Source organism: Balaenoptera physalus, assembly GCF_965194825.1.
Source record: "Balaenoptera physalus genome assembly, chromosome: 16".
Lineage (NCBI taxonomy): Eukaryota > Metazoa > Chordata > Mammalia > Artiodactyla > Balaenopteridae > Balaenoptera > Balaenoptera physalus.
The window spans coordinates 44734950-44759878 of NC_138898.1; the positions used below are offsets into that span (position 1 = coordinate 44734950).

At 45.9% G+C, this 24929-nt stretch overlaps 1 protein-coding gene across 8 annotated transcripts in view; it reads right to left on the reverse strand.

Moving 5' to 3' along the window:
- The window catches only part of KIF16B (kinesin family member 16B), a 291300-nt gene that overhangs the window by 76648 nt on the left and 189723 nt on the right, over positions 1–24929 (reverse strand). For 6 of the 8 annotated variants that reach the window (XM_082428587.1, XM_082428585.1, XM_082428582.1 and 3 more), the window contains 2 exons: positions 24508–24558; positions 9530–9652 (listed from right to left, as the gene is read on the reverse strand). In XM_082428587.1, the coding sequence (XP_082284713.1) occupies positions 9530–9652; positions 24508–24558 (174 nt within the window). Of the gene's footprint in view, positions 1–9529; positions 9653–20489; positions 21809–24507; positions 24559–24929 lie in introns of those variants that run through there. The other 2 variants (XM_082428588.1, XM_082428586.1) reach the window with 2 other exon arrangements.

Here is a 24929-nt window from a genome sequence, read left to right on the forward strand (position 1 = left end):
ATAATAAAGAGAGCGGAGCCCAGAGCCTGTTCAGTAAACACTCTCCTGCTATTTTTCTCATTCCCTTTCTGGCCTGAAATGTGGGCAGCAGAATGATCTGCATCTCAGGTCTTTTCTGATTTACCCATAAATGTTTAAAGTTTTTGGACAATAGGTGTTAGAGGAGACAGGGAGAGGGTAAAGAACTGTAAAACAAAGAAAATGTCATTTACCAGATTCCTTTGGGAGAGAGGAGTCTTGATTTAGTGATAAACAATTTGGGAGTAAGAATGAGTAAGGGTAGGTGTGTGAAAAAAACTCCTGGGGCTTCCCTGGTGGCACAGTGGTTGAGAATCTGCCTGCCAATGCAGGGGACGCGGGTTCAAGCCCTGGTCTGGGAAGATCCCACATGCCGTGGAGCAAACAGGCCCGTGAGCCACAATTACTGAGCCTGCGCGTCTGGAGCCTGTGCTCCGTAACAAGAGAGGCCGCGATAGTGAGAGGCCCGCGCACCGCGATGAAGAGTGGCCCCCACTTGCCGCAATTAGAGAAAGCCCTCGCACAGAAATGAAGACCCAACACAGCCATAAATAAATAAATAAATAAAATTTAAAAAAAAAAAAAAAAAACTCCTGAATAAAACACATCAAGAAACAAGCGGTGGTCTCTGAACTGCCTTTACAGGGTGGGTCCTATTAACTGAAGAACCTTTTGTTTCTGAATGTCATGGTCCCCTGGGTATGCAGGCAGGCATGGGGACACAGGCCAAGGAAGGGGGCTGGAGCTGACACCCCACCACTACCCTTAGCAGGGGGACAGCAGCTGGAGTTCCCAGGGGACATCTAGGAAGCGGGGGTGACACTGGTGCTTTGGGGAGAACATAGTTGTCTAAGGGGGTATTTTCAGTTATTTGCTCTGAGATGTGCAATGTATTTCCTTCTCTGGTTCCCTAGGAAACTGCAGCAAAGTTTTCTTTCTGGGGAACCCAAAGGAGTGCTGAGCTCTGTGGCCAAGTGGACACAACGGAAAAGACACTGTGTCAGCAACCATCCAGGGTACTGGAGGCGAGGGGACAGCTGCCATTTGAACTGTGTCCTCCAACCATGTCACGAGCTCCTGAGCCAAGCTTGCATCCCCTCCACTGTAGTGGGCTCTGTGAACTTGAACTAGAGCCCCACCAACTACAGAAATCCCGTCTCCATGGCACCTGCGGGAAGAAGACGGACCCTGGCAGGAGGAGATGCAGGGAGAGGGGAGTCCAAGGTCCAACCCTAGATCCATCTCCGCCTGCTGGTAATGTGGAAGCGCGGTTACGGGGTTCACAAAGCCAAGCAGGTATAAGATTGTTCAGCCTTATTATCTAGGAAATGCCCCAGACATCCTCTGTGTAGACGCATCACCAACAAGGGGCCTTGGAGTCTCTGGCTCCTGAACCTGGTCTGAATCCAGTGCACCACGCAGACAGGAGCCCAGCGGCTGACTGCTGGTTACGGCACCCTCCGCGTAACAGGAAGTGATGCAAGATCAAACGGGGCTTTCTAGCTGGCCCAAATCTCAGCCTTCTGCAATAACTAGAGAGAATGGCTTCTTTATGCTTCAATCTCAGCACCTTCAAAATAGGGATAATACCGTTTATTTTAGTATACTTAACTTTATATGGTAATTTGAAGGTAAAATGGAAAGAATGTACAAAGACCTGAATATTCTGGTAAGGTGGATGCCTTTCAAATCTAAGATCATTACTAAGGAATACTTCTTCCTTCCCCTAACAACTCGGTAAAACAGGAGAGGAAGTGGGGGATTATTCTATCTTAAAATTGTGAGAACTTGGGAGAATGACAGCCTAAGCAATTTTCCTGCAAATTACTCAGATACCCAGAGGCAAAGCATGGAATGCAAACTCTCTGCCAGTCATCGTTGGAGAATGCAATCATGTAAAGCTCTGGATTAAGACGGCCCTGGATCCTGACTTTAGCCCAGTCACTACTTAGCTGTGTGACTTTGGCTAAATTATGCAACTCCTCCAGCCTCAGTTTCTTCATCTGTAAAATGAGCTCATGACACCTAATCTATAGCTGAACCAAAAAACGTGAAGCAACGAGCAGAGTGCTGGGGTACTCAGTACCTGGTAACTCCTGCACCGCGACCACATTCCTAAAAAAGCCCTTTTATGACACATATTGAAAGGCCAGGGTACCCGTGGGCAGCAACTGCAAAAAGGGGAGTTCAAACCATTTTGTGATTTCATTTAAAACAAATTTTACTCTAGGAAGAGATGTAAAACTCCCAGAATTCTGAAATGAAGGAAAGGAAATATTAATATATTCTTATAGCGGAAAAACAAACTTGAAATGGAAATTCAAGGTAGGATCACAAGGTGATGACTGCTTTTCTCCTGTGCTTGTGACTCAATCTCATTTCCTCTTCACCATTTCTCATGTCTGCAGCATTACCTCTGTGAAGATAAACAACTGCCCAAGTAACAGCAATACAAAAGCTGAGTTGTTTTGTGTAAAAATAGGGGAAGGGAAAGATGTTTTTTCTTATTTTTTTAGTGAAAGACAACATTCTCAAAGAGATGGGAGGAGTGCTTAAAAAACAAAAAACCTTAGGATAAAATATGATTCTTTTAAGGTTATTTCTTCCACTTGATATTTATGTTTGAAAATAGTCCACAAACTGAGTATTTGAATCTAGATGGACCACAGCTCACGCAAGCCTCCATTTGTCTCAGCTCTGCTAATGCACACGCGGGAGAGCATCCATCAGTTACTAATAAGCAGAGATTCAGACGCCAACACACAAATCCTTCTGAACATTTATATTCGATCAAGTTGGGAATGTTTCTAAAAGACGTATGTGTGCATAGTTTATCTAATAGACTGAAATGGCTCTTATTTCTGTTCCGCCAAATAAAAAGACATCTCCCTGACTATAAATGCGATTTCTTCAGCTCCCAAACTGCACATTTTCTGGGCATTTCCTCCTTATGCTTCCTGGCAAGTCTATCCACCATCAAATTCTCCAGGTTTGTCAAAATGTTAATAGCGCCAATTTATGACGTGCCTGTGACTTGGCCCGAATTCAAGATAAAAGTTAAAGCACACACAAAAATAACAGCAACATTTGAAAACAAGTGAGGATTTGGAAATGGCCACTTTGTCTAGGGCAACACTAGGGCCTCAACTTCCAAAAAGTACAGAAAGTAGTGATATTTAGAAGGTACAGTAAGATAAGTAAGCAAGGGAACCGGGATGGCTCAGAGGACTTAGATCCCATGGACATCTGGTACCTAGATCTACTTAGTAGCTGTGTGGCCCTGGGCGAGTCACTCATAATTTCCCCATTCATTAACTGTAAATAATATCTTCATTTTGGTACATCTACCACGCTTGTGGAAGGGTCTGGCAAAGTGCCTGGGACAAAGAAGGTGCTTGATAGATGTCAGTGTAAAACATTTTACGGAACTTGGGAAATCTGGATTTCCATGTCAGATTTCCCAAGTCTGAAGCGTTGACAACTCACTCGAAAAATTTTAAAGTCTGTTCAGGCCAAATAAAGCACATCATCCACGGGCAGTGTGCTCCTGCCGCTGGAAGTTAATGCTGTTCCACAGTTTGTCGTCCCTGGTCCCTGGGTCCCTGCACGTGGTCCTTCAGATGTAAAAGCAAGATTCCAACTTGAACCTCGGCTGCCCTGAGGTTCTACCACTATCCCATCTCACCTGCAGGGTCTCTGCTTTCGAGGCAGGACCCGGCAGATGGGAGAGCGCTCAGGGCTAAACCTCTCCCGGGCTCTGGGACGGGACAGACTGAAATTAGGAGGCAGGACTCACAAACCTAAAAACTCAAAAAGAAAATGCCCACCACTGCCCGGGGTGCCCAGGGATTACCCGCAGGGTCTACAGGTCTGCGTTGGGAGTGTTCCCTGAGGTTAGACTTACTCGCTGTCATTCGTTCTCCTGTCTTCTCTGCCTCTCCTCCTCCTCCTCAGGCCACCGACCAGGACTCAGAGAACATGAGCAGGCACGTCGGGACAGGAGACTGTCACCGCGGTGCCTTCAGCAAAAGCCTGATGAGCGCGCTGGCACGGGCTGCTTTTTGGGTGCCGTGTGTTCCCAGGAGAGCGTGGAGTCTCGCATCCCTTTGGTCTGCGAGTGGACACAAGGCTGAGCTCCTGCAGCCACGTGACAGAAGGTGGGGACCTGTCCTCTCCTGAACAATACGAGGTGCCAGAAGCCTCCTTACAGGAGACGACACCACCACATGGGCTTCCAGGAGCAGGGGCTGGAGAGTGCCCGGAGACCCAGATGAGGAAGGGAAGGCGAATCAGTGATGAACCTGCCGACAGAGATGGAGCACGAGGGGCCCCCGAGGGGCTGATTACAAAGGACACCCAGCCACGTAACCCCTGAAGCCCCAAACAGGCTCTGCCCCATGACAACACCTGTGGCCAGGCTTGTGTGGGTCACGTCACAGTCATCTGTACGGGGGCCCATTCCCAGCCCGGCCCGTGCAAGGGCTGGGGCCTCACGGCTGCACAGGCTGACGAGGGCCCGTGGAGCTGACAGCTACGGGAAAGACCGGCGATAAACACGACAACGACCGAGAAAAGAAAATGGGACTGTGGCTGTGACGGGAGTAAACTGGGTAACGGCGGGGGGGTGTGGAGGGGGGGAACACTGGCGTACATGTCAACACTCGCCAAAGGAGACAGGAAGACAATCTCCTGTGAAGATGACTTCCGGTTTTAGAGGGATGAAAACTCTCAGGAAACAAAACATTAAAAAGAAAACTACCAGCGTTAGATTATTTCTTTATATTATCATTTTAACATGTAAGTTAAAAGGTAGGGGATTTAAAACTATGCTGGAGACATCAGCTTATTTCTGTGACATCAGAGTATGACAGCCTCTGTTAGCCGTAAGCACAGATTTTGTGTCATGCTGAAATGCAATTTAAAAATTAAATTCTACCCAGTCTGGTCCTAGCTAACTGAGGATGGCAAGTATAACACAGGGTAATTGATTTCACGTATCATTCACTGAAAAGCAGTGGAAGCAGGAGTTTGAAGATGACTGTTGTGGTCCGGGTGGGGTTATTACTTGTGACGCCTATAGCTCCGCACAAGCACGGACTGTGCAGGTATGCTCTGCTGACCAGCAGGCCACGTTTAACCACGTTCAGCACAGAATGTGCTCCTCTCCAGGAGGAGCGAGCTGCACACCCTCAGCTCCTCTGTCTGTCTCTGACATCAGCTGGCGGGAGGCACCTCTCTCAACATAAATGCGTACACAGTTCCAGAAGGTTGTGCTACTGGCAGACACTGGCAGGTATAACTGCAAGGGTAACAACAGGAACAGATACCCTGACCCAGGGGTTCTCACACGAGTCCTTCAGGGTCAATAAAGGCGGAGGTGACACTGCGATGATAGCTTTCTGTATTGTCAGAAGCGAACATCGAAACAGACACCAACCCACAAACTGTGATGTATCCACACAGTGGATGCTGTTTAGAAATAAAAAGAAACAAATTACTGTTACACTTAACTACATGGATCAATCTCCAAAAGGCATGTGAAGTGGAAGCAGCCAGACCCAGGAGAGTAGATGCCACCTGGTCCCAGCCCCAGCACACGCCAGAACAGATCCACGTAATCTGTAGTTACAGAGAGCAGGTCAGTGCTGGAGAAACTTTCTGGAATGGCTGAAAAGTTCTAAATCTTGATTGGGCTGCTGGTTACAGGGGTGTACACATATGTCAAAACTCATCAGACTGTACTTACAATGTGTGTATGTCACTGGATGTAAACTATGTCTCAATGAAGTTGATTTAAAAAATTAAATATGCCCCAAACCCAAAAACCTTACACTTACCCATTCTCACCGTTAGTTCACAAAAGAAAGTTGTTTTTAATCTCCCAAACAGAGAACATATAAAAGACAGTCCTTTTGAATTAAAAACTCTATTTTTCTCATTTTAAAGCCCAGCGATGGAAACCTCCTCGGGACTCATTGGGGACCAGAAGACAAGCATTTGGGAACCACTCTTCTCTCCCTCTCTCCCCCTAGACCCCCTCCCTGCAGCCTACCTCGAGCATCCCTTTAACAAGGATCATGACTGCTTCATCTGGCAATGAACGGACCGGATTGGAGGACTGGAGCTACCAGGTTGGGATTAAAATGAAATTGCACAGGAAGAAGGAATGATCTAAAGAACTAATCAAGTCTATCTAAAGCAGGGTGGGTAGGGAAGGGCAGGAGGCAGAGGGAACAGGAAGGGTGAGGGAAAAGCTGAGAGACAAGTGCTCTGGGGCTGCCACCCCTCCACAAGCCAGCATCTTCCTGGGGACCTGTCACCTCAGTGACTGGGGAGACTTGCACCCAACAGGACCTGCGTGTGCCCGAGTCAGCTCAGCCCCTTAAATGAACCAGATATAAAATATCTATATACCTTATCATCATATTTTCCTTCAAAGAAGATCTAAGACTAACAGAACAGACTTTTCTAAAAATAATACTTTCTACCTTCCTCTTCTTAAAGCCATTGGCTCACCAAGAGAATTCAGTAGCAGCCAAAATATGACCCTAAGTGTGACTATTTGTTCTAGAAAACTGCCTGTGCATGAAATAAAGTGATGGAAGGAAAAGGCTGGCATAGTTCATTTTTAAATTCAGGACACTAAGAGGAAATAAACAACCAAAAAGCGAAGAAAAAGACAAAACAAAACCCCAAATCCTCATAAAGACACAATAGCACATTGAACGTCATTAAGGGGATTCCAAGGGTAAAATCTCACTCATTCCCGACACCTTATGCAGCACTTAGGATGTGGCCGGCACTGCTCCAAGCACTTCACATGCAAAAGCTCCTACAGTCCTCAAACCAACCCAGCTTGCGGCTTTCCTCAGCCCCATTTCACAGATGAGGCACAGTGAGGTTACCTGGAGGAGTAACACTCCCCCGGCACTTTTCAGACAGCTACGCTTCTGCTGGGGCTTGGCTACTTTTGTCTATTTTGTTAAGGGCGGGACGGTATAGTCCCAGGATTTTTGTTTCTAGTACTGGGCCCTGATGCTTCTGTTGACGGGGTGCTCCACCCACCACGGGAACGTGAGACCATCAGCCCACCTCCCTGTAAATGCACAGGGCAGCCCTTACTACTCGGAGAAGTGGGAATTCTCCAGGCAAATGCTGACAGTCCTTTCCTGGTGCTAATGATGGCAATACCTGGGATGAGAACAGAAGGAAGCAGAACGATGACATGCTTTCAGACAGGGCTTCGATCAGTCCAGAGAGGGCCAGCCTAGATTCTGAAAGGTGCCAGATAGTTCCCGTATTTGGTTTCTCTAACTTGCCTTTACAGTTGCATCTTCACAATTTTAGCCAGATCTGCATATGGCCAGGTCTATGATTTGCTTGCAACTTTTATTTAAATCGACTCAGTTAAAAAAAATTAAGTATCTTCTTTATTCATGACTGAAGTTCTATGCATGAAATCGATTTAATAGTCATACTTTATTAATACATTTATCTATGGAAATAAAATAAATCTATGTACCAACTAAAATCACTGCATGTCCTCCAGTGCTGTGAGTTCTATGTTTTGAAGAATTCAAATTCTGAACTGGTGAAAGCCAGTCTTTATCCTCTAATTTAAAAATATGGAAATAATACAAACACGCCTCAGGAAACTGTCTCTAAATATGTATAAATGGAACTCTACACACACACAGTTTCAAATGGCTGACAAAAGAAACTGGGCAGGAATCAGGCATTAGGTCAGGAGGAGCAGAAGCACCGGATCACAGACATGGTGCAACATTTTAATAAGAAACTGCAGGATCGGGCTTCCCTGGTGGCGCAGTGGTTGAGAATCTGCCTGCCAATGCAGGGGACACGGGTTCGAGCCCTGGTCTGGGAAGATTCCACGTACTGTGGAGCAGCTGGGCCCGTGAGCCACAACTACTGAGCCTGCGCGTCTGGAGCCTGTGCTCCGCAACAAGAGAGGCCGCGACAGTGAAAGGCCCGCGCACCGCGATGAAGAGTGGCCCCCGCTCACCGCAACTAGGGAAAGCCCTCGCACAGAAACGAAGACCCAACACAGCCAAAAATAAATAAATAAATTAAAAAAAAAAAAAAAAAAAAAGAAACTGCAGGATCTGGCCAGTCAAGTTCAACCACCAACACTGGCACACAGGAATCATGTCTTCTCAACAGAAACCTCAAATATATAAATTAATGTGCAAGTTTTCTTAAAAAAAAAAGGGGGGGGGGCTCAGTAGGCAGACATAAGAATCTAAAACCCTGATTAATCAGGAAAGTTATCTGCACTGTTTCTCCAGGAAGACTGAAAAGGCGCACCCGTGCCTAAGGGGAGGGATCCCCCCGAGCCCAGGGGTCCCCTGAGGTGCAGCCAGGAAGTGGGGAAGCAGCGGGGGCGAGGGGGGGCTGGCTTCAGGATCCCTCCGCCCTCCCTCCCCCCACAGCAAGCAGCTCCACGCTCATCTGCTTCTACAGCGTTCTTCCTCCTACGAGACTCCCTGACCAAAGGGGTTCAGCTAAGAAGAAATCTGGAAACCACTGGTGAGGCCCAATTTCCTCATCTTACCAATGAGGTAACTGAAGCTCAGAGAAGGTAAAGACTTTGGGTCACTCAGCAAAGCAGGATCCGAGTCTGAAGAACTCAACATCCAGATTCTGGCGTTTATCTGACCAAAACCACCTCTAGGAATGCCCCCCTGGCAGACAGATGCTGGGGACCGCAGTGAACACCATACGACACCCTCGCCTACCCTCGAAAATGAAGACGTGCGATTAACCATCAATTCCTCGAGGAGGGGATGGCGGCCAGCAGGGTTTAATGAAGTGTTATGAGTCAATGGAAGTCAATTAGAAATAAGATGAAGTCATTATTTGGGCAAGTGTGAGGTAAGGAAACAGGCCCTTCTCTTCCTGAAAAGCCGTATAAATCAAATAATATGTAAACAGATTAGGAAAGCTTCCTAATTACGAACAACAGAAACAAAAACAATGAAAATAGCAGTAGAAATAACAGCAACAGCTATAATGTATTCTTTGTTATCTACCAAACACTGGAGTCAGCACTTTATATGCACTCAATATCCCTGTGACGTAAATATTATTATCCTCACTTTTATAGATTAAAAAACTGAGCCTAAGCCCATGGTAGGGTGACCAACTGTCCTGGTTTGCCTGGCACCAAATGGTTTCCCGAGGTGTGGAACTGTCAGTGCCGAAAGCAGGAAAATCCTGGGCAATTTGGGGTGGCTGGTGACCTTACCTGGGGGGCTGGTAGGTGACAGTAACTTCCATGTCAGCCGGACTCCCCAGCCACCACTACCTTCTATGGGATAACTTCCCTCCACGTGCTCCAGCCTAGACTTTCACATACTGGTTTAAAGAAGGGCATGACCAGTATCGTACAAAACAACACGTTCATATGTAGCTGTAGCTCCATTTAGAAAAAAGACAGCACTGCAGAGCCTCGAGCCTCCATCCTCCAGAAGAGTAAAGAAGGGACACTTACCTTGACCTCAAACTCGAAGTGCTCGTCCTTCCCTTGGCCACAGAGAACATAGCGTGGAATACTAATTTTGATGGGGTCCTTCAGGTTGTCTGGATTTGCTCCCAAAGAGCGAGACACCATCCGCTATCAAAGGCACATCAGATGGGAGAACAAAGAGAGAGACCAAGATCACTGCACTGCAAATACCCCGCCCGGCCAGGCGGAGGAAACACGTTTGAAGCAAAGAAAAGAGCATCAGACCAGTAGAGTTTACTTAGAAAAATGATGGTTTCCTTTGAAAGAGAAATGCTAAGTCTCTCTCATGACAAAAGACCATTTCTTTAGGGATACTATTCTAAAAAGGTAGGGCGAAAGCACTTCCAAATGTTGTTTGGCTTTGATGTTCCTTCCAATTTATAAGAACAAGTGAAAAAAAGGACAGATTATATATCCTGACTCTAAAAAAAAAAATCTGGTATAAACTACATTCTTTTCTGAAAAGTCTTGATCACTGAACAACTTCTTTTTTCTTCACAGACTACCAGACTGCTGTACATAAAGCTCCAAAGCTGGAGATTTTATTCAAATGCACTTCATTTTTAACTTCTAGGCATTTTTATAAGGCAGTGTAGTGTGGAAAGCTCTTTAAACCACAATTAAAATGAATCCCCAGTGTTTTCTTTAGGCTCCATCTGATTAATAATCGACTGGGCTCTGACAAATGTCTACGGTCTGGATGGTGGGAAGACGGAGGCGCTTGAGGAAGAGGCATTAAAAAAAATTAGAAAGGAATTCTCTTGAGTGTGAATGGGAGGAAATCTCCGAACAATCCTTATCATTAACACTAACGGAGGGCTTTACAAAACATAAGAAGATGTGTTTTTGAAGCAGTAACAGTAATAAAATAATTAAAATCATAATTATAGTTAGCATCATAATTATAGTTAGCGTTTATTGAATACATACTATTACCTAGAACTGTGCTGAACAGTTTATGTGCGTCGTTTTGTTTAATCCTCAGGATTCTCCCCAGGAGGCAGGAACCATTATGAACCCAATTTATCAGATGAGAGTCCCAGGACTCAGAGCTTAGGTAAATTTGAAGAGTTTAGGTAACTTAGAGGTAAGTGGTAGAGTCAGGATTCGAACTCAGGCTAACCGAGAGAGCCCACCTGCACCACCACTATACTGCTAGTGTGACATTTATTTATCAATTTATTTTTTAAAATTTTTTATTGGGGTATAATTGATTTACAATGTTGTGTCAGTTTCAGGTGTACAGCAAAGTGAATCAGTTATACACATACATATATATCCACTCTTTTATTTTTAATTAGAGTTGATTTACACTATTGTGTTAGTTTCAGGTGTAGAGCAAAGTGATTCAGTTATAAATATTTTTTCAGACTCTTTTCCATTGTAGGTTATTACAAGATATTGAATATAGTTCCCTGTGTATGCAGTAAATCCTTATTGTTTATCTATTTTATATATAGTGGTGTATATCTGATAATCCCAAACTCCCAATTTATCCCCCTGCCCCTTTTCCCCTTTGGTAACCGTAAGTTTGCTTTCTCTGTCTATGAGTCTGTTTCTGTCTTGTATATAGATTCATTTGTATTATTTTTTAGATTCCACATATAAGTGATATCCTATTTGTCTTTCTCTGCCTGACTTATCTCACCCAGTAGCTTTCCTGAAATTTTAAAGTAAGTCCATCCACCTGAGATAAACTGAGCCAATAAACACCTCAACATATACAGAATTTAAGAAGATGGAAACCCCATGGTTATACAACTAAACTCACTGATTTGACCAAAAAGACAACAGGGCAACAAGCTCCCTTTCCCTCAGGCCGAAAGGGGTCCTGGACCCTTGGATCCTCGGCCAGGTGTAGCACGGATGGTCCAGGTTTGCTGTGCATGGGAAAGCTCAGGTCTCTGGATGACAAGGAGGCACGTGACTTGCCTCAGGTGGCTGCTTTCATCGAGCTGACCGTGTAAACACATTGGCACGATATGAAATTACCAAAGCCTTTTAGAGCATCTTAATTTTTCACTGCGTGGCTGGTTACCCCAAACAAGCACCATTCCTTTTATTGCAGTGGTGCACCTGTTTAGCTGTCCTTGGTGTCAAAAACCACAGTGGAAATTCCTAAAAAGAGAGTTTCTCAATACGTGTATTGCCAAAGACCTTTCAATCCACTAACAGTATTATTTCCAAATTACTATGAATGTAGACATCTCCCGAAACATGGGATAGGTTTATCTATTTGAAGGTGAAAAGGCAGAGAAATAATCTAGTGCTTTTACTTATTTTCAACAAACACATTTCATGTTAAGAAATGTCTTTGACCTCAAAGCCTTCCTGGTTTGGCCATGCAGTCCTTGCTCTGTTGCCTTAGCTCTGAAACCTTCTATGTCATGCTTATAACTGTATTTTTCAAGTAGGAACATAACCTCTCTTCCACATGTGACATAATCACCTGGGAACGCCACTGCTACAGTGTGAGCACGTGCACGCGTGTGTGTGTGTGTGGAGTTGGGAGTGGAGAGCTGTGGTGTCAGGAAGCGCAAAGGAGCTTAGAAGAACCTCAGCAGAAGGGCTGCTGCTGCCGGGCTTTTAAGCAAGAACTGGTAACACTAGTTTAGAAGACCCACTCGCTCTACCTCAGGAGGAAGCCGGATCCTCCCTACCAGTTAGAACAACAGGCCCTCGCGGCAGCTGACTGGGTGAGGAGCTCTCCCTGCACGGCTGCGGCCTCCCCCCTAAGGGGCAAGAACGGGGAAAAGGAGGAAGGAAGAAGAGCGATTAAATTGTTCCCCTTCAGGCTCGGTCGACACACAGAGTGATAAACCAGAGCAGTGCCGCCTGGGCTAGAACAAAGCCCTAGGGGTCTGGTGCTCCTAAATGGAGAGGCAGCAACCCCAGCTAGGGGACGGGAAAGCCTCGTGGAGAAGGGGCTCTGCAGCTGGGTACACAAGGATGAATAGGAGTTTTCCAGGAGGAAGAGAAGGCTCGTTCTGGCAGAAGAAAGGGTGCCCTCGTTATAAACCTTTAGTTCACTGAGAAAAGTAAAGAAATACCTGGGCTGATGTTTGGCACAGAGTAGGTGCAGAGAGGAGGGGGGGACGGGGAGAGAGGGGGGGGGAAAATGTTGCCCTCCAATCGATTAGGAACAGTGTGTTACCACATGTGTTATGGGTTCTCTACAAGGTGCAGAGGACAATACCAACACGTTTAACACACTTGGTGGAGACTCCACCACCGTCTGCTTCCCTGAAGCAATCACAGAAGGGGGACTTGGATTCCACATGGCCGTCACCTGGAGGCAACTCAGAATTCAATCCGAGCTTTCGGAGCTGGTCTCTGAGGAATAGTCACCCACCCTCTCTGAACCTCCATTTTGTCGTCAGTGGAAATGGGCACGATGTTTGCCAAATCTCCTCTATGTGGCAGGAACCCAACTGTGACCAAGGCCGTGTCCCGCCTTGTGGGACAAGTAAACTGATAATTACAGCAGGATGAGAAAGTTATGATGGGGTCACTGAGTGAAAAACATATATACAGATATTGCTATCCAAATACCGTGAACTTTCCTGAGGAAGAACTGCAGCCAAAACCACCCAGGTACATTGTTAACCGAGCAGTGGAGACTTAACTTTCTAAACACCTTTCCCTATAGGCGCCCCTAGGATATAGAATCAAACATCGATGTCTTTTACTGAGCGCCAGCTATGGACCATACACAGGGCCAGGTCCTGGGAATACAAAGTAACTTTGACAAAGTATCTGTAACTTCTAAGACCTTTAGTTTTTCTCAACTGCATTAAGTTTTAAACAAAGACAAGGTTTTTCTACTCTAGATGGATTATAGGCTAAAGTTAGCAAACGCTACCTTAACCTTCTTTTTTCATATGTCAGCTTTCAAAGGGGGTTAAGACTGTAACTGATGGTCTGGTTATTACACAGGCATTTTAAGACTAGAAAGTTCTCTACTTCTAAGAATGCATAATTGTGAAATAAACTGTTAATGAAAAGAAAGTTGCTTGATGCATAGGCTCATAAATCCCTTACAGAAAAAAATCACTGCCTTTGATAATTTAACTGGGTATATGAATTACGTAGAGACCAGTTACCTAGGAGAAACTGGGTCTTATTATGTAGCTCGCCTAAATCCAGGATGGCCCTTTACATCCCAGCACATGCACGTGTACCTCAAGAAACTATTCTAGATGGTACACAAGAGCCACTGCTCCATTCAGGACCAGACAGTGAAGAATAACTAAACCCATTGCTGAGAAGAGGATATTTCTCTTCATTATTTTGCACGTTGGGGATTAGAAATATTGTCAGAGTTCCCACTAACATCTGGGACCACAGTTTACTTCAATCTCACTGATTTCACAGTAACTAAATATTAACAGGTGTAGAGAAATGAACACCTGCAGAAATGAATAACTGAAGAATAAGCCAGGGATCTGAAGACATTTGAGCAAAAGTATAGAGAAAAATCAAGAGTATGTGCTTCCATCAAATCACTGCTGCAACGTAATTTTTAGACACTGTTTTTAAGTCAATTTGATGAGAAATGTCGAATTCTCAGGATATACTGTGAAAGGTTCCTGACATTCTCCTAAACTATGTTTATGTTGGGCAGGAAGGAAAACTAACATAAATGTCCCCTAAATTTATTTTTTATTTGAAAGGAGCTATATTTTGAATATCTTGAGATTTACAGTAGACAAGCAAATATGTGCTGTATCATATATCCCATTATTTATGAGAGCTTTTAAATTTCTATGGAATTATTTATTTTGGAATCAGTCACAGTTTCTCTACATGTAGCGAAGAAGATTCTTAAACTTGGAAGGGGAAGATGGTGACATATCATGCTAGGAGGTAAAGAAACATGAAAGGCTGTATGTCTGGAAGCACATCTCGCAGGAGATCTGGATAAATATGTAGGACAGGTCAAGGAATTTTAAATGTACCACAGACTGGCTCTATCTAGAAATAAAAGGTCAAGGAAAAGTACATAATTAGTAACTTGGATTACATTCCTGTACATAAGAAATATCTTTTAGGGACTTCCCTGGCGGTCCAGTGGTCAAGACTTCACCTTCCAATGCAGGGTATGTGGGTTCGATCCCTGGTTGGAGAGTAAGATCCCACATGCCTTGCAGCCAGAAAAACGGAAACATGAAACAGAAGCATACTGTAACAGATTCAATAAAGACTTTAAAAATGGTCCTCTTTAAAAAAAAAAAAAATCTTTTAAAATAAGATACAGAGAAATATTTTTCTGATAGCTTTTAACAAAACGTCCTGTGTCAACAAATTCACTATTTTTCCAGTGTTGGGGAAATATTATAGTCCAGTCCTCAGCCAAAAGAAACAGACAGAACACAGGCTACGTTTTGAATATTCAGATTAGAATCTTTTCCTACTCAGGCTGTCTCCTTCAAAAGGAGCAAATTAAGAAAATTAATAGGAAGCAGCATTAACATCCACTAGGATCGCTGTCGGCACTGCAGAGGGCACGGAGTGAACCGATTCCAAAGGGAGTCATCAACGTTCTCCCCTAAATGCTCTAATTACATACCAGATGGCGGAATTCAGTATATGCTTTAACCATGACAAGGTCAGGGCTCAGGACGGCCGTCTGATCTCTTAGCCAAACATCCAAGCTTTGCTTCTAAAATACAGGCAAACCTGGGTTTTTAACAGATTTAACCAAACTAGTAATTCCCCCTTCTCTGTTCCCAGCATAGCACTTATTTCGAATCCCTCTTTTTTTCAACCGCACATGCCACAGTAATAGTTCTAATTAGAGCTATTTGCATCAAGCACCTACTACGACCCAGCAGTTTGAAAATGGGGGTCTGGGGCAGAGATGGTGAGGACCAATCACCTTCTCAAATATCAGCCACGTCACAAGAAACGGGGCATAAAGGTAACCTGTGTGAGCAAAGGTACGTTACAAATGTGGCAAAAAGCCAAGACATGCTTGCATTCCTCTCCAGAAGGTGAAGCCTGCCTGTGCTGTGAAGGGACCCGGGGCTGGTCCCACGCCACCTTTGAAGGCTTAGTACCTACAACTGACCTGGATTTGCTAAGACACATGGCACATCTGCTCCAGGTCAGGGTCAGGACTTAACAACAGCCCGACATGTAGAACCACCATGAACTGTATCTCATTTTAAAGTGAGTTTAAAAGACGCACATCAGGAAACAGAAATGTGTGTTTTCAAATAAAGGAGTATTTCTTTCCTTTTGATATGTATCTATAGCTATATGTTATCAAGGATAAATTACCCAGAAAATGACAAACTGTGTTGGATATAAATGCTTGTGGAATACCCTGAGTTTACTGGCCTTCCAGTAAATTCGAATCTGTGATTGTCACTAAAAGTAGATTATTTCATCCATGTAGATCTGAGTTGATTGATCAACATTGTTTCAAGGTTTGGAAATACTGAATGATCTGATGAATGTTTCAACTTGAAGCTATTAAAAATGTCCCCATCTTTCTCAAGACCAAAAAGAACTTTAATGGTCATTGTCTCTGGATAACCCATCGTTAGATGGATGATTTTTAAAAAGACTAAATAACAGGTCTAGTACGAATGTGGCAGTAGCCGTCATGTGGCTCTCGTTACCAAACATGAGTCTAGGCAGTTGAGGACCTGAGGAGGGAAAACCAGCTGATTTCCCTCCTGGTTCTACAATGTCTTTAATGACCCAAGAAAAACACCACTCATCGTCACTCACTGATTTCTGATTGCTGAGCCCTAGTTTTGGTTCAAACTGTACTGAATTCTCAGGTCCGGGCAAAACTGAAGTGGGGGTAGGGGATTGGCGGGGATTCTCTTTATCAGGTTTCTGTAGAGCATACTGTTTAATCTTCCAACTAAAGCAGCAACTTCAAGCACACAAGGTTATCTGTACTGTACTGCCACAATGATTATACCCAGGCTTTTCTTCTGTAAGAGCTAAAATGTAGAGAGCAAAAAGGAGACATAAGGCGTACGAAGAAACGATGGAATTGCAAAGAAACTTGTAAGGCAATTCTTGAAAAACAAAACTCATAAGAAGAGAAATAATATTTAATGTCTAGAAATTCCAAGAAAAAAGTTACAAGTCAGAAAAAAATCAACAGTTCTTCCAATCAATTATTCATTCCTATGAAAAAAACAAATCAACAAAAAAATATGTATTCTGGCAATGTCAAGAATAACCAGGACCAGAAGGTGGCTCTGGCATTGTGGAAAGAACATACATTCTGGAGGAAGGTCTGGGTTTGAGTTCCAATTCCCAATCAGCGATCCTTTCAGATACAAAATGGAAATCGATGACAATTCGCCCATCCTGGGAGGATCACTGTGGGGCTCCAAAGAAACAACACATAGGAAAGAACTCTGCACACTGTAAACCACAATATAAAGGGCGGTCAGGGCTGCTACCGCTGAAGTCCACTGCATCTTCAGCAACGGAAGAAAGAAGGTGGCAACAAGATGGCAGAAGAAGAAAACGTGAGTAGTGATTTATAATAGAATCTCTTTCCTTCTCACCAACTGGATTATTCCGTTCCGCTCCTTATAAAGGAGGTTTTTAAAAAATTACAAGGATGCATCCTTAAAAAGAGATTGGACGGTGGTGGTTTGGAATCTGTGTTGTGTAAGAACCAGCAGGGGGACCGAAGAGTGTTGGAGGTAAAGAAGAAAACTCCGAGGAGGTGAGAGAGAGCGCGCTGTGTTCTTGGAAGGGCTGTGATATAACACGGTTGTGGAACAGACTTGTTCTACTCTGTGACTGAGGGCGCCACGGACGGACGGACTGCAGATGGAGGTCACATTAAGGAAGATTATGGAAACAACGGTCTAACAACGAGAGCAGATCCCAATGGATAAAAGTTGCTTCAGAGGCAGGTGATGATCAGCCTGTGTAGGTGTCAAGCAAAGACTGAACTGGAAAATAAGTTCAACTAGTAACTAGGACCCAATACTTCCATAAGGGAGAGGTCCTACAGGTTTTATCTGAATTTATCTTCAGTAGAACCTTGGGAACCCTGACCCAATGCATCTGTGTGTGGTCCCAATTCTCTCTCCCTTGCAGCCGTAGGAGGAAGAGGAGGAGCAGATATTCTTGCCATTGCTTCTTGGTGAATGGAGGGTACACTGCCTTGCCCCTTGACTTTGGATTTGCATGTGTCACTTGCGTTGGCCAAGGGGATGTTAGCAGACATGACGCATGGTTGCCTTTTTGTGCTTCTGTCATCGACATGATACGGCCACTGCCCCTTCCACACAGATCCAAAATGAGGCAGGTGGTGCAGACCAAACTAGCTGACCTCCAGATGACCTTAGCCTAAAGCAGAGCTGCCTCGATTTACTTACAAACCATTAGTGAGAAATAAAAGCTTTTTTTTGGTATGTCACTAAAATTTTGAGGGTTGCTTGCTATTTGGCAATAGCTGACTGATATAACATCTATCACAAAAGATACGTTAAGGAAGCAGTATCAACTAAAGTGCATAGTGGAAGCTGTGTAACTAAATTAACAAAACAACCTCATTAGAAACTGGTTTGTCCAACAAGACCATCTGAGAAGCATTAATAAAAGTGCTCTAATCTATTTATCATTCAAAACTGTAATTCATCAATCATCTAAAGAATGTAAATAAAAATTACTGTAATTACTACCACTGGAAGGCATAAGCATTCTCTCCAAAGGATGCACACACATTTTTTTAAGTAATGAGAACAGGGAGACAAACTGTTTTGAAATGTTTTTCAACAAAGATGAAATAAATTCACCCTGCCAACCACAAGTCTGCACAACAGGCAGCTGTGAGCAAAATGGATTTTAATCAAATTCAGATGAAATCATGTTTCAAAAGGCCTCAAAGAGGTATTGTCTAGAACGCATTAACAAGCTCCGCCATGTGAACGCTTACGCCTATATTACAACAGTGCAAGATGCCACATAATAAAGTATGTATGAACCTATTTCTTTCTGATACAGGAACTCGTTACAACTGAGAAGACGGTACTTCGGGCTGGACGCTGAGGCTGCCACGCCTGCTCCGCCGCAGCAGTGCCCCGGCTCAGAACCCCAGAGAATGAGCCCGTGAGCCAGAGAGGCCCTAGGACTGAAGCCACGGAGGACAAGGGCACGCACACCGCTCCACTGGCTTCTCCAGGCATCATGACCACCTTAACACTCACTTCATGATGGCTAATCGAATTCTCATATCAGGACCGTATTTGATCTCAAGGTAAAAAGTATGCTTAGGTGAAAAGAAGTGACATGTGAAATCTGAATTGCCCAGAGGTGGCTGCTTCTGTTTTGTAGTGAGAGCAGAATGCAGCCCTCATCTCGGGCTACTTGGACCATAAAGCAGACTAAACAAGTCATAACCGATAATATGCTCTGTATGCAATGCCCACTTTCGCTGCATACTCCATCTACGGACAGTATTAAAGAACATCCTTTATAACACCGTAGGATTCTGCTTCTTTACCTATGAGGACGAGCAGGTCAGTCTGTTTAATATGTATCACTCTGTTAAGATTCTGGACTGCTCATGTACTGTTTCCTTTCCAACCAAGGGATCCCTCTGCTGGCATCTTAAACCCCACTCTCTCCACTCTTCATGATCATTCATTCCGTTCTTCTTATCCAGAACATACGAGAAAATACTCCATTTAAATTAGGGGCAATATTACTGATAAGATATTAGAAGACTATTGTGGTTCATTTTGGAAATATTTTCTGTGGTAGAAGATCCACCAGCCAAGCATGTGACAAGTTAACTAACTGTAATAATGTCCTTATCACAGACTCAAAAGCCTCCATGTGTAAGGCAATAGGGTGTGTGTGTGTGTGTGTGTGTGTGTGTGTGTGTGTGTGTCTGTGTGTATTGGGGGCGGAGGGTGTTGCTGAAGAGGTAAAAAAAGGCTCCACAGGAAAAGGTAAAAACATTTGAATTCTACCGCCTCAAAAAGACAAAAAGCTCCGCTTGGCCACCGCAAAGCAGGCTGCGGCCAGCAGTGTGGACCCCGACGTACTCTCCCGGGTCCTGCCTCTCCCCGCTCACTTCCCCAGAACCTGGGGAGAGGAAAACCAATGCTGAAAACTTGGAGCAATTTCAGTAGCTTGTTGCCAGCGCTGATGGGGAAGAGAGGGAAGACCTGCGTTTCCTGACCAAAGGGAGACGGTCAGTCCCTGGAAGGGTCAGCCCTGGCACTGGCCCTATCACGGACGAGGAAGAGAAGTGAAGGGGGGGCTACAACATTATATTGCACGTTATGTAAATATCTGACCAGAACACAGAGTGGCCCCTGCAGGCCAGGCTAAAACGAAGGCCTTAGTGGAACAGCCGAGTCGCTAAGCCCGGACGCACTGCAGAGCAGCTGCCGTGACCCTGGCTGAAGGGAAGGACAGGGCCAGGGGGAGGCGGCCCCCTTCCTCCTGGAAGAGACTCTGGAAGCTAGGAGGACATTCATACCTGAGAAACAGGAGAAGGCACACAGAGCAACCCAGGGTCAGATGCAGTAAAACATCAGGACAAAACGTGTAACCCGACTCCTCCCAGGAATGGGAACCGCTGCGGGTGCAAAGGAAGGGGTCAACCAGAGAAGGGGGAGACTTCCGAAGAGCCCAGCCTCAAGCCTCTTACAAGGAGGAGGGCAGCCGGCTCCTGGGTGGTACCGGGGGGGAGAGGAGCCCGCCCTGAGGCAGACACGGGCATGAGTTGCCCTCAGAAGCGAGGCCAGCAGGACCCCGTGGTCAGAGGTGAAGGGGGAAGCGCCGGACGCCATCGACGTGGTCTCTATGGGATAAGACAGCGCACGGCAGCCTGGAAAGTTACACCAGGGCTAAGAGTCTCTCTAGGAGAGGACCACCAAAGCTCAGAGAAAGGCCTGGCGCATTGGGGGCATGTGGCCCAGGGGAAGGGCAGTCAAAGCTAAGCCAATGAGTGAGGAGCTGAAGTCACAGACTGGAAAGGAACAGTCCAGAAGTCTGAAGGGAGGAGGGAAAAGGCAATGCCCTGAAGAAGACCCCACAGGGCAAGGGCGCTGCCTACATCCTACATGTTACGGGGAGGGGAGGGCGTTGTAAACCCCCAGGTCCTCCGGGGAAGCCTGATGTGTCACTAACGTGCTCTGCGGGAGAGCTGCCCTAACCCTGGCCAACGGAGGACGTCGAGAAGGTCACTGCCAGACCGGACACCTTTTCGGGCAGCACAAATCCGCCTGCCGGTGTCCAGCAGAAACAGACAGACTCCAAGGCACATAACCACAGGTCGACGTGAGCACAATCTGAAATGCTTCCAGCACCTCACAAATAAAGAGGACCCAATTTACAAGGCTGGAGTTCAGAAAGTGAAGCGAGGTGGCGATAAAGATATTTCATCAGTGCTCTGCTATCACCAATTTTTAGTTCAGTGGCGATATTTAAAATATTTACATTTTCAATTTATAGAGGCCTGCGTTTTTCCAGTTTCAAATCAATTAGCTACACTGAGATACTCATAGCCCTGGATGACTTTCATCATGTTTATTTTATGAAAGATCTCAAAAAATATGCAGAGTATTTTCACAAGTCTCCTCCCTAGAGCCTTGTCAAGTGTGCGATTAGCCACAGAGCCTCGTCCTGGGAGTTGAGGGTCAGTTTCCAGACCTCAGGGGCCACGTTGCGGCCGCCCTCCGGACACAAGGTGCCGGCGCACAGCTGAACATGCTGGGCTTCCTGAGGGTGCTGGGCGGCACTGCTTCCTGAATCTGATGGGTGTCTGAGTTTCGGGAAGAAGACGAGTTTGATGGTGGATGCTGTTTTCATCTCTGGGACAACAAGACACCTGAATTCACTGAAAGCTCGGCACCTGACCACATCAAACCGTGTCCCTGGAGGCGGCAAGCTCAGAGAGCCGCTCTGAGGGTAGAACACACGGTCTTCCCTCACCAGGGCGACGTGGGTGTTCAGAAGGACCAGCGACTGGCAGTGGCCTGGGCCAGAGCCACCCTCGACTCTGACCGTTGTGCAGAGCAAGAGCTGAACCTCCGTCAGAGACGGGGCGTCCACGTCCAGGTTTCCGTGAAGGAAACAAATCAGGTCGACCAGGGTATTCTGGAACCTGGATGACAACTGAACTCCGTTCGCCAAAACTAAATCAGGGATTTCCGCCTTCCAATCAAGGGAAAGCTGGAGCAGATCTTGCTGGAACAAAGGATGGCTGGTGCAGGCGGCGGCATCGGCCTCGGACGTCAGGACACACGGGAGGTCCCGGCATATCTATTGGCAGAGGTGTCTGCTGTAGGTAAGCGCGGTGAGCAGGAGACTCTCTGCAGAGCCCAGGAGTCAAACGCTCTGCCCGCCAAAGCCGATCTGAATCTCCTGTAGCCCAGAGAGGGGCAGAGCGCGAAGCAGGCCCACGGAGGCTGGGGATTCAGAACCAGCGCGTACAGGGCAGAGTTTAGCAGCAGCTCACACTCGGGCCAGGGGGCGGGCTCCGCGCAGTTGGCGACAGCGAGCCAGTACATACCCTGGGCCTCACTCGTGTCGCCCAAAGTCCTGGTAGGGAACCGGCCACCAGCTCAAGGAAGCCTTTCAAAGGGCACTACTGAAGTTTCAGCATTTGGTCTGGGAATTGCACGAGCGTCTGCTTAAACACAGAGCCCGTTCTGGCACCTTCCACCTCTAGGCAGAAGACGGAGCCCGGCGAGGAGCCTGGAAAGTCGGCAGCTGCGGGGCCAGCAGGCAGGCCCGGGGCTCTGTAGGGCACCAGGCTCCCTGCCCGCCTGACGGCCCCCGACCCTTCCCTGCTGCTGCCAACCTGAGCTGCTTCGGGAAAAGAAGGAGCTTCTGGTGACACCCTGGGTGCCTCCAAGAGCGTGTCCAGGGGTAAGAGTTCCAGAAACGGCAGCCTCGCGATGAATGCTGCAGCATGGGAGGCGAGCCCCCAGGGTCCCACAGGCTCTCCACGTGCCTGCCCGCAGCAGGTGGTTACTGGTGTCTCTGTAAAGGTCTGAGACCCCCCGGTAAAAAGATCCCAACCCGCTGCTTCCCTCTGGCCTGACACTCATGGGTGACCCCACTGCCTTGGCCGCCACCTCCTCCCCGGCTTCCTGCTCCCGGCAGAGCTAGGAGGCCGGAGCCCTCGCGGGGGGGACGCTGTGGCTGGAGACACTTTCAGAGAGAACGAGGCAGAGGAGCCGGCTCTGCCTGGTCTGCTCGCTCCCACTGTGCACGGACACGTCCTGGGACGCGCGTTGCAGCCAAGTCCAGCTGGACGTGACCCCTGGGCTGTGTTCACCTTCAGGAGTCGTCGGTTCACTCAAGTTTTCTGACTCACCCTGAAAATGTCCCTCCCCGCTGGTGCTGCTTTTGCTCAGAAAATAGATTTTAGTTAGATCGACGTGTTCTGGTTGAGAGCCACCCCTGTTACAATCGCTGCTACGCGACAGCTCGGGCTCCGAGGGCTGAGACCCCCGCTGGCAGGCCCCTCCGCCTGGCGCTGAGGAGCGGGCAGAGGGACCTGAGATGCTCCGGCTCGCGGGCCGGCTGCAGTGGTGGTTCTGGTCCACCTTCCGCCTCTCCTCTCGGCCGGGGGCGTCAGTGACTTCTTTGGACAGCAACGGGGCAAGAGAGCTCTTCTGTCAAAAACAGGTGAAATGGGGCTGTGGCACCTTTTGCGATGCTTTTCCACATGAAGATTCTTGCGGGCATTGGTTTCATCGTGTGGATTAATGCAGAGGTTCAATCGAAAGCCTAAGCCATTCGTGTTGACTGATTCATGATTTCAGAATAGAGGACCTGATTCACACACAAAGCATCAATTTCCATATTTCATATCTTATAAATCGCCAGGTATTTTGATCGAAATATGTTGTATGGGATCGATCCACAGTATCCACTTCTTGGTCTAGTATTTTATTTACTCTAAAATAAACCCTAAGATCTTTGATGCAATTTTCCAATGGGCAAGTAAGAGTAATCGGGGCAGACTTAATGCAAATCAGAAACTGACAAGTATTCCAACCTCATGCATGTTTCTCTGGCCTCTTGGTTTGTTTCACTGGAATCCTTCATTATAACTGCCCCGCTTAGATCGCCATAATGATATCTACAAACCAGCACCATGAAAGGTTCACTGCCAGCCTGCTACAGACCAGGCACGTGGACACAAAGAAATGAAAGGCAACGTCCTTCTCTTCACAAGGTTACCTGCTGAGGAAACGGACGTCCACAGGAAGACAGTGTCATTCCTGGATGGTTGGGATGGAGGGCAAGGTGGTGGCCAGTCTCCCATGGGACACCCACCCCTCTGCCGCTCGCTCTGTTCAGTGATGTAAGATTTCTACCATCTCGTAGTTTTGCTTCTTTGCTTTTTAATTTAGGAGTGTATGGGAAGGACAAGTCCCTCAGTGGAGGAAAATACGGGTAAAGCCTTACAAATTGTATGCCCAAACAAACCTTGGTTTGACAACCCACCAGAGAAATAAGCTACCCAACCAAGAGTATTTCCTCTGCACCGTTGCCAGTGCGGTCTATAAAACACGCAGGGTTTCTAAAACATCGAGAAGTACCCAGTTTCATTTCTAAACCACCTATCTGATTCTGATTATATAATTCAGCCTTTTAAATGCAGACCAAGGGAAAGGATACTGCTACGAATGAAAAACTGGGCAAAGGGCCTCCACCACAGCTACATGCCATTCAAACAAAGTCAAAGCAGTTTACAAAAAAAAAAAAAAACACACAAAAATAACAATAAATAAATTAATTAATTAATTAATTAATTTAAAAAGCAGTTTGCAACCAGCAGGATTCCATTTAATTTTAAGTCATATAATAGCTTGCCTTGCTTTTTAGCCATTAATCTCACTGGGACTTTGAAATTCTAATTATACAACTAAACATTAAGAAAATTTAATTACACAAGCATGCTGTAATTTAAGGCAACCCTATCAACCTGAAAAGTCATTACCTACCTCATATTTTAGCTTACGTTGAACGGTGCCATTGTGAAGTTTCTCATTATCCTGAAAAGAAAATAAAAGCGCTCTATATTAAATTATAGCATGTTCATAAAGAGGGAAAAAAATGATTTGATTAAAATATTTATGAGAACAAAATTCTAAGGAAACATACTTGTCATTCCACAATGACAACCCTTCTTGAGAATTTATATTCCCAAGGTAAATGGGACTCTATCGATACATCTGCCTGTAAGGGAACTGAACCATTTATTCCTAATCTTAAAATTCGAAGAATAACATTAAAGGCAAATTTCCTTAGGACACTTCTTAATTTGCAGGGTAGAAATGAAATGACTTTATTTTGATAAAAATCAACTTGTCACAAGTATGTATCTTCTCAAAGGCAAAATTATATTTCTACTTGGGATAATTTA